This window comes from Tasmannia lanceolata, unplaced genomic scaffold (assembly GCF_043159265.1).
Source record: "Tasmannia lanceolata isolate RefF3 unplaced genomic scaffold, GAP_Taslan_0.1 ptg000005l, whole genome shotgun sequence".
In the NCBI taxonomy this organism is placed as follows: domain Eukaryota; kingdom Viridiplantae; phylum Streptophyta; class Magnoliopsida; order Canellales; family Winteraceae; genus Tasmannia; species Tasmannia lanceolata.
The window spans coordinates 11,241,706-11,255,080 of record NW_027518682.1 but is presented as its reverse complement, the minus strand read 5'-3'; the positions used below and the strand labels follow the sequence as shown (position 1 = coordinate 11,255,080).

The window sequence follows — 13,375 nt, the reverse complement described above, 5'->3', positions numbered from 1 at the left end:
TATCTGGGAGGTTTGAACTCGAGACCTTTGGCTCTGATACCATGTAAACTTACCAACTTCTCCAAAAGCTTAAGCTTTTGGAGAAGGCGTTATTTATCTTTTGTACTTTAACATTTCAAAAGTTCAACATAAACTACTATTTGCTGATTTTGTAGACAATGCCAATTTACTTCATTCCTCCCTCATTCAATATTGTATTGAATCATTCCTTTATGCATCTGAATTTGTATATATGCTTTTTTCTATATGCTCAAATCACTGTTTGTATATAACAGGGAAACCATTTGTGAACTTCAGATTGTTCAATTGCTGCCCTTCACTGTATTGTGAAATGAGTATATTTCTCTTTTGTGAGTCCTGACATCTATAACGGAAAAAGAAGGGAAGTGATATTTACGCCCCTTTTGATCACTAGGGACACCCAGCGCCGGTGTATCAATGACTAAAGGGGGGCTAACTGGTGATCAAAAGGGGCGTAAATATCACTTCCCAAAAAGAAAAGACCATTATTTCTCTTTGTGAGTCCTGACATCCATGATCCATTCCATTTTGACACAGGTCGGAGCAACCCAAATGTGCAACAATTCTTCTCGATTAAGACCACGGTTTCAAATTTAGGTTTGGAAATGCGTTTCGGTCCTCACCGAAACCGAAATTTCAAAATTTCGGATGAAATCTGACGAAATCGAAAAAAATAATATTTTATCTCGTATTCAAAATTTTGGTAATTTCAACCGTCGGAAGATATTAAATAATTAATAAAATTGAGATTTTTGGGTGAAATCCCTTCAATTTCGGTTGAAATTTTGGTCGAAATAAACTACTATTTCAGGTATGTGTGATTTCGGTGTCGGACTCGATCGAAACCCGAAATTTCGGATTTTGGTCGAAATTTAAACCCACGATTAAGACTCTAAAATGGGAAGTGATATTGTTACGTGCCTAAATGGGACCCACTTGCGATGGAATAAATTAGTAGGCTATTTTAGAGAATGAGATCGAATCCTACCAGATCTGATATATTTAGTAGTTAGGTTAGATTAAGATAGCCTTTAATTAGTTATTTTTATTCTTATAATAGGATCTTTCTATGTTTATCTTTGAGTACTTTATATATATATATATATATATATATATATATATATATATAAAGAGAGAGAGAGGAAAGTGTCTCTAGTCTCTCCCCTAGATAAGCTTATCTACTCCTCCCTTTAAAAATACACAGTGGGCCCACACTGTTTGGATGATCCAAAGCATTCATTTGATAGGTCCTAACATAGATAGGGTGTGCCCAAAAAATCAGCACCAAAGGGTCATCCTAGAACTTCGTTTTATTGGGCACACCATATCCAAAATGGACGCATATAAACGTGTGGACGTTTATATGTGTCCATTCTGGGTACCACAAGGCACCACAAACGAAGTTCTAGGATGACCCTTTGGTGCTGATTTTTTGGGCACATCCTATCTATGTTAGGACCTATCAAATGAATGTTTTGGATCATCCAAACAGCGTGGGCCCACTGTGTTTTTTTAAAGGGAGGAGTAGATAAGCTTATCTAGGGGAGAGACTAGAGACACTTTCCTCATATATATATATATATATGAGGAATTCTAGACTGAAGGGAACCCTTTCAACAAGAGGTAAAAGGGCTCTCCTATTGGTTATACATCACCATCATGCATTAATAACGGCTGAAAAGTCAAACATGATGGTGATGTGCAGCCAATGGAGGAGCCATTTCACCTCTTTTTTGCAAGGGCTCCCTTCAGTTTAGACTTCCTCTCTCTCTCTCTCTATATATATATATATATAAGCACATGTTATTATTAATGGAAAAATCAGTGAAGAAACTAATTTGAGAAATTGTGTCTTTTGCATAAAGGAGGATTGATCCTTCTCTCGAAGTGGATCAAGAGGCTGATCTTCCCTCTAAGAAGATCAATTCCGTTGCGAACCGATTTAGGTTCGTAACAGATATATCCTCCCCTTTTGATTACTTGGGACATCGAGCAGCAGTGTATGTGGCAATCAGCCCCGTTGCGAATCCTTTACAACCGAGTGGAAATTTCAAAGCCTACCCACAGTTTTCTTTCATTTGGAACATCAATATAAAACAAAAGTGACGCTAATTTTCACAAGAAATGTAATATGCAAACCTAAAGAAAACAATGTTTTACCGTGTGATACAAGAGTAATATACTAGCTTTTACCAAACCTAAAGAAAGCAATGTTTCCTAAATTGCCTTATGCCTTCCTACGCAAGCAAATACGGTGGTGGGAAATAAGGCAGATTTTCCAACAATCCTAACCTTCCAATTTGTGGAGATCATTTATACCTCTGTTTACAACTCTCCTAACCATCTATTTTACGCCAACAAAATGGATGGTTAGGATAGTCCGATGGATAATGCTTTGACGGCATGACCTACTTACAATGGAGACCCACAGATGAATTGTTTTTACATTTATTGTGGGGATTTGCTAGGGTCCATCTTAGAAGGCATTTCGTGCTTTGGCTGTTGCACGTGAGAGTAGCCACATAGGCTCAGATTTTGTCTTATTCATTTAATTCATATGATGTGGCTGCTCTCGCATGCAACAGCCCAAGCACGAAATGCCTTCTAAGATGGTCCCTAGCAAATCCCTTTACATATTGTGAAAAATAATGTCACTTTTGTTATTACGTAGATGTTCCAAAAGAAAGAAAACTGTCGGTAGGCTTTGAAATCTCCACTCGGTTCTTTTAAATTACGACCTCGCCTTTTCTCCATAATGAAGTCTTCTCCTCAATATGGATTATAGAAGAATGGAATTAAAAAAAAAAAAAAAAGAATGACAAAATTAGAATAAAGAAAGAAAAAACAGAAGAAAATGGATGAGATCTCGCAGAATTCGGTCGCCGACATTCTCCACATAATTAGAAGATGAAGAGCGACAGCACGAAAACTATGTAAACGCGTTCATTTGAGTTTAGAGCATGCAAAGCCGACATGATTAGATGGTTGAACAATGTCTACCTGACTTTTTTTTTGTTTATGAGCACGTGGGGTCTACGATAGGGCTGTTAAATTTTAAAGTGTATTTTATGGAAGTTTATTTTGTTTAGCTTTTATTTTCTTTTTATTTTGAGAGATGTAGCGGGAACAAGAATGTAATTTTGTGTCCATGGGCATTTTGTTGGCCTAGCTTGCATATGTGTGTCATTTTGCTCCTATTTCAAATTCGGACCACGTTTGAAACTCTAATCTCACGACCAATTTTTCAAGAATTGAAGTCTCCACTTTTCCCATATCCACTACCACTCACCGAAGCCATTTACTCTGTATTTTCCATTAAAGCAAAGACTGAACTTGAGCCGTATTTTCTTCACGTCTTGAAGGGGTGTTTTTCTTATTGTTGTTATCTTGTAGTGCTGTTCTTCTATCATATATTGGAATAAATCTTGTTAGTGATTGCTCTTCTTTTATGTCGGTTGTGGATCTTGTGCTAGTATAAACCTCAGTTTCACTATTTGAGAAGCAGATATTCCGGTACTGTAAAATCCGAGGCGATTAGTTCTAATCGCTGAAAACTCTAGAGGTGACATTGTTTTCTATTGTCCTCTTCTATCGTCACATCTATGGCTAGTGGGTGCTTTATGGACGGTGGTGTTTGTTTAAAAATTCAACCCTTGATGGGTGTTTTTGTCATTTTGGCAACCTTTTAATCGCCAAAGTCGGAGTTTTGATTTTAAAAGTCTTTTCCAAAAAGAAGAATGTACCAACCAAAACAATCTTTTTTTCTAAATTAGGATTTGCTATGGAATTTCAGATTAGGCATTCCGCAGCTTACTTTTGCTTGAGAGAACAGCCACATATGTCAATTTCAGATTATATTCTCTCATGCAAAAGCCAGCCTCAAAATGCTTTTCCACCAAATTTCCTAGAAAAATTAAGAGAGAGAGAGAGAGAGAGAGAGAGGGAGATGATAAATTCCCACCCCCTAGTAGGATGATTCGCACCAATTTTAATTAAGGTGAATTGTGTCAGACTTCAACGCTTTATTTCGTGTAAAAGGGGAGCAAATCATCCTCCATGGGGTGCGAATTTATCATATTATTATGACAGTATGAGGGAGTATTATTGCTTATATTTATTATTATGACTAGGGCTGCAACTCGAGCTGGGTTTTACCCGACCCGCATCGACCCGACCCGAAAATAGCCTGGGTTGGGTTCAGGTTTCATGGGTTTCGGGTCGAGCCGGGTTCACCATTCAAAAGCCCGCATGAATCTCGGATCGAGCCGGGTTTGATGGGGCCCGACTCGACCCGACCCGACCCGAGTTACATACCCGAGTTACATAAGTTATAGTATGTACATTTTTTTCTATTGTTATTTAAAAGTTAAAAGTGAAAGCCCACGCACCACTGTTATTGTATGTGAGTGTAATTTCTGCTTCTATGAGTTGAGTTGATTCAAGTGTTTGACTCAGCATTGTTTGATTGTAATTACAACATTGTTTGATTACAGAATTGTTTGATTCAAGTATAATGTGAGTGTAATTACATCATTGTTTGATTCAAGTGTACTGTGACTGTAATTTCTACTTCTATGAGTTGAGTTGCCTTGCCAAACAAGAATTTTCCTTAAAAAATTGCGTCAACGTGAAAAAACCCGACCTGACCCGAGATTTATCATGGGTAGGGCCGGGTTTGGGAATCGTGGGTTTTCCAAAAAAAAACCCAACCCGACCCGACCTGAGATATTTCTCGGGTAGGGTTGGGTTCTCCAAAACCCGACCCGAGTTGCAGCCCTAATTATGACGGTTTGAGCGAGTATTATTTTGACGCGCACTCTTTGTTGTAAGTCTGTAACACAATCACTTAGATGCGACATGTTCCTTCGTCAGACACAGTATAGCGTTCAATTAATAGATTTAGGGCCGTTTGGACACACGAATTTTAGAATCCAGGTTTTTAGTTTGAAAACAGTGTGAAAGAGGATTCATGATCAAGCTGTTGTATGCTATCCTGACAGCATTTCTTGAATTTTAAGTGAGAAATTCAGGTTTTAAAAATCTCTCGTGCATCCTGAGATTTCTAAAACCTGGAAATGTTGGAGGATCTGCTACTCTCTTGCAGACAGAAAGAAGGGCGAGAAGTAAAAAACGACGGCCGGCCCACTTCTTCTCTTGTCTCTTAGCTACAATTTTGAAGAAATCATGGATTAATCTAAAATCCGTGTATCCAAACGGCCCCTTATTGTTTTATTTTATCTTTATTTTTTTTCTCTCGTAACTAGTTCTATATTATTCCTACACCTATTCACAATTTATAATTGCCAAGAGATGAGCATGTTCAAAAGATTATCGGAGATGAAGAGCTTTTGGGCAAAACAAAGGTAGTGACTATGTATAGAGAGATCTGTATGACATTTCTGTTTTACCCCATCAGAAAGAACAAAAAAAACCAACATTTTTTTGGTAAGGGTGAAGATGGCAAAACGTGTATGTAGTAGGGCCCAAAATTCTGATACGATCCCTTGGTCACAACGTCGCAACACCTGCTTCAGCCACGTAGCTTAGCTGATCTACCTCCCAAATCAACTTCGAGGCAGCCTCATCATGCTCTGGTACATACTCCTGAAAAAAAATAAGATAAATACATTTCTAGGTACATTTATTTAGATAATAACAGGTAAATAAATGTGAAGAACAGCCATTAATCCGGCCTCCACAGCATGGCCCACATCGGATTGGACATGGCCAAGATATTGCCCTAATTTTGGAAATATTTAACAATTTGACCGCATTAAATTGGATTGCTGGAATCAGGAATCGAAATCGGCATTCTATTCTGATTTCTTGGGAAATATAATGGTTAAAAAATTATAATAAAAAACTCAATTAGAAAAACTCTAGTAAAATCGGGGCGGAATCAGGATGACACTTTTTTTTTTGGGCATTTTCCCCACTTCAATTACAAAAGGGTGTCATTTCCGCCCCGGATTCCATTCATTTTGTTGAAGGAAACCCTGGAATCAGATGCCGATTAGACCGCTTAACTCTCGTAATCCAAATGCTCCCTTTGTGGAATGCAATTAATCAATCCAATGATTGAGATTAACCATGGGTAATTTAAGGTAGGACCCACTGGCTAGAATCTAGATGCTACAGATTAAGGATTAAAATCCACATTTGCAGTCACACTCATGTGGTGACCTAGACCCTACCCTATTCTTAGGCAATAATATCTACTTTTAATGCATAATTAAGTAGTGAAGCTACTACAAAACTGATTATTAAAAACATGTGAGAGGAACCCATGTTAGTTTCGGCTTTAAGTGCAAATTAAAAAATTTCAAGGCAAGTTGATTCTTATAATTTATTAGTTATTTAAGCATTGGAAGTGCAGTAAAGTCAAACCGCTCGCAAATTTCTCTTGACAACTACATTCTCTATCATTTAACTATTAGAAATATAAAAAAGAGGTGGATTTGCTAGGGGATTTGGCTGGAGAGCATTTCACGGCTGACTTTTGCACGACAGAACAACCACTCAGACTCACTTTTCCGCAGATTTTGTCTTATTCATTTAATTAATCTGAGGTGGCTCTTCTCTCATGCATATGTAAGCCACGAAATATCTTTCTGCGCCAAGATCAAACTCTTCTTTTGAGTATGATTGAGCCCTACAGTAGTAGAACCTGGTGAACCGGGCACAAATCCCAAAACCACTAGAATCTCTTATATAAAGATAGCCTTCGTTACCTCTAAGCTCCTCACTAACTCCTTGGCTGTTGGGGCAGATATGATTATACGACGAGCAGATGGAGAGATGAAACCTTCATCAACGGCCTTATCGATGAATGATAATAAGGAATTATAGTATCCATCAACGTTCAAAAGACCCACCTGCCCAAAATATATTCAAAAGCCTTTATATTGCAATATACAACGTGAAGATATATTCATATAAAGTAATCCAGATATGCTAATCGCCTACCTAAAACATTGGTTTGACTGCAATAAATTTGATTATTTTTAATCAATCCCATCCGGTTTTTTCCATGACAGGAGACAGAAGAAAACACCATGCCATTCCTTGATTCTAGGGCTTTCCAAAAATGAAAAGCCTTACATTAATGCAAGTAATCAAATGGGGTATATGCTTTTTAGCTTTTAGTTTATACTTTGACACAAGAAAACACCATGCAATTCCTTGATTCTAGGGTTTTACAAAATGAAAAGTCTTACATTAATGCAAGTAATCAAAATGGGGTATATGCTTTTAGTTTATACTTTGACTGAAAAGGAGGTAACTGACCAGCCATTGGCAACCAGGGGGAGATCATTGTATACACGCAAGGAATCGGACTCGAATGCAGTATAGAGAGTCTTTGGTTACATATATATTTGACTACTTTTGAAGACGACTAACCTATCTAGTATTGGGTACCATAGAACTTTCCAGTGGGAACATTATGACTTCGAGGGAAGATTCAAGGTGGCAAAAGGCATGGCGTCTACCATGGCAAATGCATGCATATTTCACTTTTCTTCCTTTATTTCTTTATAAAAGGTTAAGCATTCATGGTGACATGTTCCATAAGGACCATAAGTCAAGGAGAACCATGTCTGGAGTGCGCCACACCATACCTTGAATAGGGTGCTACCTATAGTTAGCAAAACATGATACGGCAAAAAAAAAGAGGAGGGAAAATTCGGATTTAATATGGTAAAAAAGGTTAAACAAATATAGTAAAAAAGGTCAAATAAAGGGAAACACAAAAAAACATGTTTAATAAATTTTGGTTTTAAATAAATGGGAAAGGGCATATGCGTGTATCTGTACGCCTCGATATCAAACCAAAATCCTAAATATAACATTAACTTTATATAAAAATTAGAAAAGAAACTATGTCAAAAACATTACGACTAAGATAAAAGACAAACATCAAGCGCTACCCCTCTCAAGGGTTACTTTGCCATTTCTTAAATATAGTGGGTTTAAGCAGAAAAATTTGTCAAAAATGCAGTTTTTTTTTTCTTTAAAACACAACCGGACGTTTTTTTTTTTTAGGGAAATGATAAATGAGCTCCTTTTCATCACTTGGGACACCCAGCAGCAGTGTATCAATGGCTGCAGAGGGGCTGACGTACTTCACGTCAGAAGAATTCAATGGATTTGATTGCCACGTACACTGCAGTTGGGTGTCCCATGTGATGAAAATTGGTACATTTATCATTTCCCTTTTTTTTAAAGGTTGTTTAAAATCGTATTTTTGCTAACTATGGCAATCAATCAAATTCGATTCATTTTTAGTGAGGAATGCCAAACTGAAGGATGGCCTTGCAAAAACCCAGCTACAAGGACGCCCCATTGGACGACATCTCATCAAAGTGATTTTACTATTCCGTTAATTATATATATATTTTTTGGGCTGTTATCAATAGAGTTTGGTGAGATGGTCCAATAGGGGTGCCCTTGTAGCTGGGTTTTGCAAGGGCACCCTTCACTTTAGCATTCCTCTTTTTAAGCACAACCTCAACCTAACCCAACCCAAGGTGCACAACCACCCTTGAGTACATTAAGGATATATAGAGATAGTGGATGATAGGCTATACACCATAATAATCATATATCTTCTACTAAATGTAGCAATTAAATGAGAGTTTTACCGGTTTCTGGTGGATTCCCAGCTGAGCCCAAGTTATGACTTCCAGCAGTTCTTCCAGCGTCCCATATCCACCTGATTTATTAAATTTTCCCAATGTCCCGCGAGGCGCGGGGGGCATAGTAAAGATTAGAAAGATCACAAATTGTGTGAATTTGTACATAAAAATGGATAGTCAAGCATGGAGAATATTTTGGAGGTGGGCTAAGAATCCATACCGGGCAGAGCAATAAAAGCATCGGCTTGGCGAGCCATCTCAGCTTTCCTTTGGTGCATGTCAGATACAGCTCTCACCTCTCCAACACTCTCGCCAGTTATCTGCAACAAGATCATATAATATATTCAGAAATCTAATAGTTGATGTATTTATCATATCATCAAAGATTTTAATTCTAACAGCAGAAATAAAGAGACTCAGCTGAAGAAGATTCTGTATAAGATTATAAACAATACAAGTCAAATAAAAAATATAGAGCCATAGAGAAAATAATTCTTTACTTTGGATAAATTGCTAGCTGTCCCATAAATACAAATCACAACAACCTTTTAAAAGACCACGAAAAGCAAAAGAAAGAGATAGTCAAATAGCCAATTCGACAAACACTGATAGGAGCAGGGAAACAATTATAATACAAGATAACAGCAGAAATGGAGAATATTTTTTTCTTCTTAAATAATTCCCTAAACTTATTGTTGTCTGTTTAATTTTTTTTTAAAAAAACAGTAAATCAAAGATAAAAAATTGAAATCCACGAAATAAGATACTTTGATTGATGCTAGCAATTAATGCAATTCATTAACTTTCACAGTCCATGAACCCATCATAGAAACAATGCCTATTATTCACTTTAATTAGCATGTCTCAAACCCAATTAAGAAGACCCAAAAACCTTGCAGATCTATATATCTCCAGAAATATAAGAAAAACCAATAATCTGAGGCCCCCAAAAGAAATAAAAGCAAAATGAATCATAAAAGCCCAACCCGACAGCCTCAGACAAGATGACATCTATCAAATTCTGGGCATTATTACTGCTCCAAAAAACAAAATATAAAACAAGAAAACATGAAAGCCTAGCCACACCACACTAGCCAGAATCCCATCAATCCTTTCCCCTTCACAGAAACATACACTGCTCTTGACAAGCTGTACTGTTGCAAAAGGTCCAGTGAGCTTTATTGCTCTTAGGTCATGGATTCGTCTGTTTATAAACAGAAAAGCTTGGAGCTCATAATAGGGGAAGAAAATGATAAAAAGAAGGGATTTTTTTCAAGTTGTGAACTTCACCTCTCTTGGCATCAACGTCTTTGGAATGACCCTACAAAACCCACACACTACAAGATCAGTAAAAGTTCCATGATGTCACATACTTAAAGCTGTATAACTAAATAATACCAATGGCATGAATATTGAAAACTCCACATAATATTCATCTTGACATTTTACTGACATTGTCAAGGTAAATTAATAAAGAATCAGCATGTCCTAGATCTAGCATCATGTACTCTTGCTTAGGCACGAAGAGAACCATATCATGTAAAAAAAAGAAGTAAAAATATTCTCCCTTTATTTTCTATAATCACCCTCACCAGAAAACTAAATATTATCAAACATGATTCAATTCAGCAAAGCCTATTGGACCCACATTACAAAAGAACCCTTTTCCTCTCGAAAAAATTGCCATGCCACTAATAAACTCGAATTCATCTATAGGCTAGCTAGATCATCACCGTACACAGATGCAATACATATGTGTAGCTCGATCTTAGACTGTCCATTTGGTGTGCTCATTATGAATTGGCCATGACCCAAAAACCCAAATGGAAAGATCCACATTTAGCAACCAAAAATTGGATTGACCACACCAGTTGGGTCGTTAAACCAGTGCATTTTTTAGAGCAGTGGCCAATCTATGTGGGACCAGTTAGATGAGCTAACCAGATCAGAATTAATATGGCCACGTGTAAGGTGGACATGGAGAGGGTGTGGTAATAAGTGCTAAGATAAAAACAAGAAACATACTCATTAAGGCCAAAATAACTTAAAAAATAAACTCCATTCATTCACATCTTCCATACATAAAAAAGAAAGAGTATAATGGTAGAAAACACACCCTATGACATGGCGTCCACCATCATGAACTGCCTGAGAAACGAGCCCCATCAGTCCCACGCTTCCCCCTCCATACACCAAATCAATCCTTCTCTCCACCTTCAAAACACATTGAAATGCAAACCACCCATGTGACACGTGTCAAAGACCCAGCACAAAACTAGTTGCCCTCATTATAGTAAATAAAACTATTAATATGATTATTTGAAAATTAGTAAAAGAACATTGCTTACACCCTAGGATAGTTGAAATCTCATTGAACCCATAAATCCTAAATTTCTCTTTGGTACCCAAGAAAACATGCTAATGAGTCATGATACCAAGGTAGCACGTTTGTTCCCTAGGGAAAAGCATGATTTTTTTTTTTATTAATTAGTTTAAAAACAAGATCATGCAAGAAGGCTGCCCAACAGACAGGCTGATTACAGCTAGCATCTCTCATGCCTAAACTCAAAACCTAATTCACCAATTATAATCCCACGTTGAAAGCTTGTTAGTTACAAAGCCAACACATAAAAAAATAGGAAAAATAAAAATAAAAATTAAGAGTGATTAAAAGAGGAGGAAAATGCAAAATGGCAGAAGAAATGAAGTGTCTTTCATCAGAGGAGGAGGAGAGAGGAAGAAGAAGATGGTATTAGATTGCACTTGTCAAAACTCACAAACACCCTCAAAAAATGCATCCCAAATATAGCAAAAAGTAGAAGAAAAGAACAGTTTGTCCCACAGTCATGTCGTTTTTCTTTTTCCATACAGAAAGTCAAAAACTTTCAGAACCCAATCCTCAACTAACAAAACCAATATGTCAAAAACCCATTTCAAGATGGATCGAAAGGGAGGAAGAGAAGAAAAGAAAAGAAAAGGGAAATGGTTTGAACCTTTAAATCATCAAAATTCTAATTGGGCTGTAATTAATTTAGAAAAAATCAATGATTTTCTTGAGTGATTTGAATCAAACATGGATAACTTTGTTGGGTTTCTTAAGAAATAAAAAACTTATCTAAAACTTATAGTCAGATCGAATTTAAAGACAATGAGAATCTTACCAATTCGTTTCCCAACTGGACTGCTGCCTCTTGATAGCTGGCTTTTTTCCCTGGGCTGCTACCACAAAAGACACATAACCTTTTGAATCTTGATTCCCTATCTTCCATGTGTTTATTTGGAATCCTTCTCCGTTTTTTTCTCTCTTCAACTTGTTCTCTCTCAACAAATCTCTATGAAAAGAGAGGGTAGGGAGTCTAGAAGAGGGATAGAAGAATATATTTATATAATCATATTAGAGAGTCTAGAAGAGGGATAGAGGAGTATTTAAATAATCATATTATATTATAAGAAGACCCTCTTAGAGACCCCACCCCTACAAGCTTATGCAAATAAGGAAATAGGATATTTCACATAAAGAATCTATAAAACACTAGTCGAGTCGTTTGTATCTTGGATTTGAGTATAAGCTTTGGAGAAAAAATCATTTAGTTTGAATATTTCCCTATTATTAATACCAAGATTGCTAGGGACCTTCGCGTGCAAACAAAGTAGGTCCACATGGGACAATTCATTCGTGGAGATGCTGGGACCGCATGATGTATGTAGGCCCCACCCAATTTCGTTTATCAATAGGAGTTCCGCGACTTTTTACAAATTTCCTTTTTTTTTAATTCCCACGCTGCTCGCGCCTTTAACTTTGTGCTTGGAATGTCAATGGAGGGTGCACGGATCCTTTTTGGTAAACTAATTTAGTTTTTTGTCCGAATTTACTAAAACACCCACTAGAATTACGTAAATACACGTATTGGAATGAAACTTTTTAGCTCTAAAGTAGTTCAGATAGGGGTGTTTTCGTCAATTAATGATTCTCATCAATGACATAAGAATCGTTAGTTGTGACTCGGGCAATCGTCTGATTTGACCCACAACTCATTGTTAGCGCTCCTCCCATATTAAATCAGTGTCTAAGATTTCTTTTTATAAATTTAAAGTTTTTGATAAAATATTGAATAATAAAAATGCACTTATTTAATTTGAGCTATATTAAACTCTATAGCAATCTAAATTGTGAGCTTGCTAAAACCTTATTTAAAACACCATTGTTTTGTAAATTCTGTCACCCTTCTTTAGATAAATGGTTTGGATCGTGGAACAAGTAGTCTCCGTTTGTACTTTTGCCAGCTCTCTCTCTCTTTTTTTTTTCTTTTTTTTTTATAGAAAAATATGCGCATCCATCATATAAATGTAGAACTAGCTAGATCAAACATCTTATATTAAAATTTATTTATGATCTATTATAAAACTTTAAAAATCTATTATAGTTTACTAATTTTCATCATCAGTATAGATCTAAGCAACATAAAGATCTAATATTGATCTAAATGTACTGTTGACTGGAATACAAAACCACAATTTAGATTGCTAAACTCTATTTACAATTGATGGTGTTTGATGATGAAGCAAGGCCAGATTAACCTTAGTCAATGGATAGAAAGTAGTGGGACCAACGGCATATAAATAGAAAAGTCCTATTAGATTTTTTATCATCATAGAACTCTAACAGATAAGCTCATAACCCTTGTCAAAATATGTTTACCTTATTAATCTGATAACTA

The 13,375-nt window shown here is 36.5% G+C and overlaps 1 protein-coding gene across 2 annotated transcripts; it reads right to left on the bottom strand.

The window, feature by feature from the left end:
- Nucleotides 1–5,377: 5,377 nt before the first annotated feature.
- LOC143876624 (cytokinin riboside 5'-monophosphate phosphoribohydrolase LOG7-like) lies at nt 5,378–12,011 on the bottom strand. 2 transcript variants are annotated; one of them, XM_077378315.1, is made up of 7 exons: nt 11,819–12,011; nt 10,774–10,871; nt 9,948–9,978; nt 8,878–8,977; nt 8,664–8,734; nt 6,753–6,896; nt 5,378–5,625 (listed from the first exon to the last, which is right to left on the bottom strand). In XM_077378315.1, the coding sequence occupies exons 1-7, from the start codon at nt 11,924–11,926 to the stop codon at nt 5,530–5,532; spliced, it is 648 nt and encodes a 215-aa protein (XP_077234430.1). In that variant the 5' UTR covers nt 11,927–12,011; the 3' UTR covers nt 5,378–5,529. The 2 variants fall into 2 exon arrangements, with proteins under 2 accessions (XP_077234430.1, XP_077234431.1); XM_077378316.1 differs by lacking the exon at nt 11,819–12,011 and adding an exon at nt 11,006–11,051.
- Nucleotides 12,012–13,375: the final 1,364 nt, after the last annotated feature.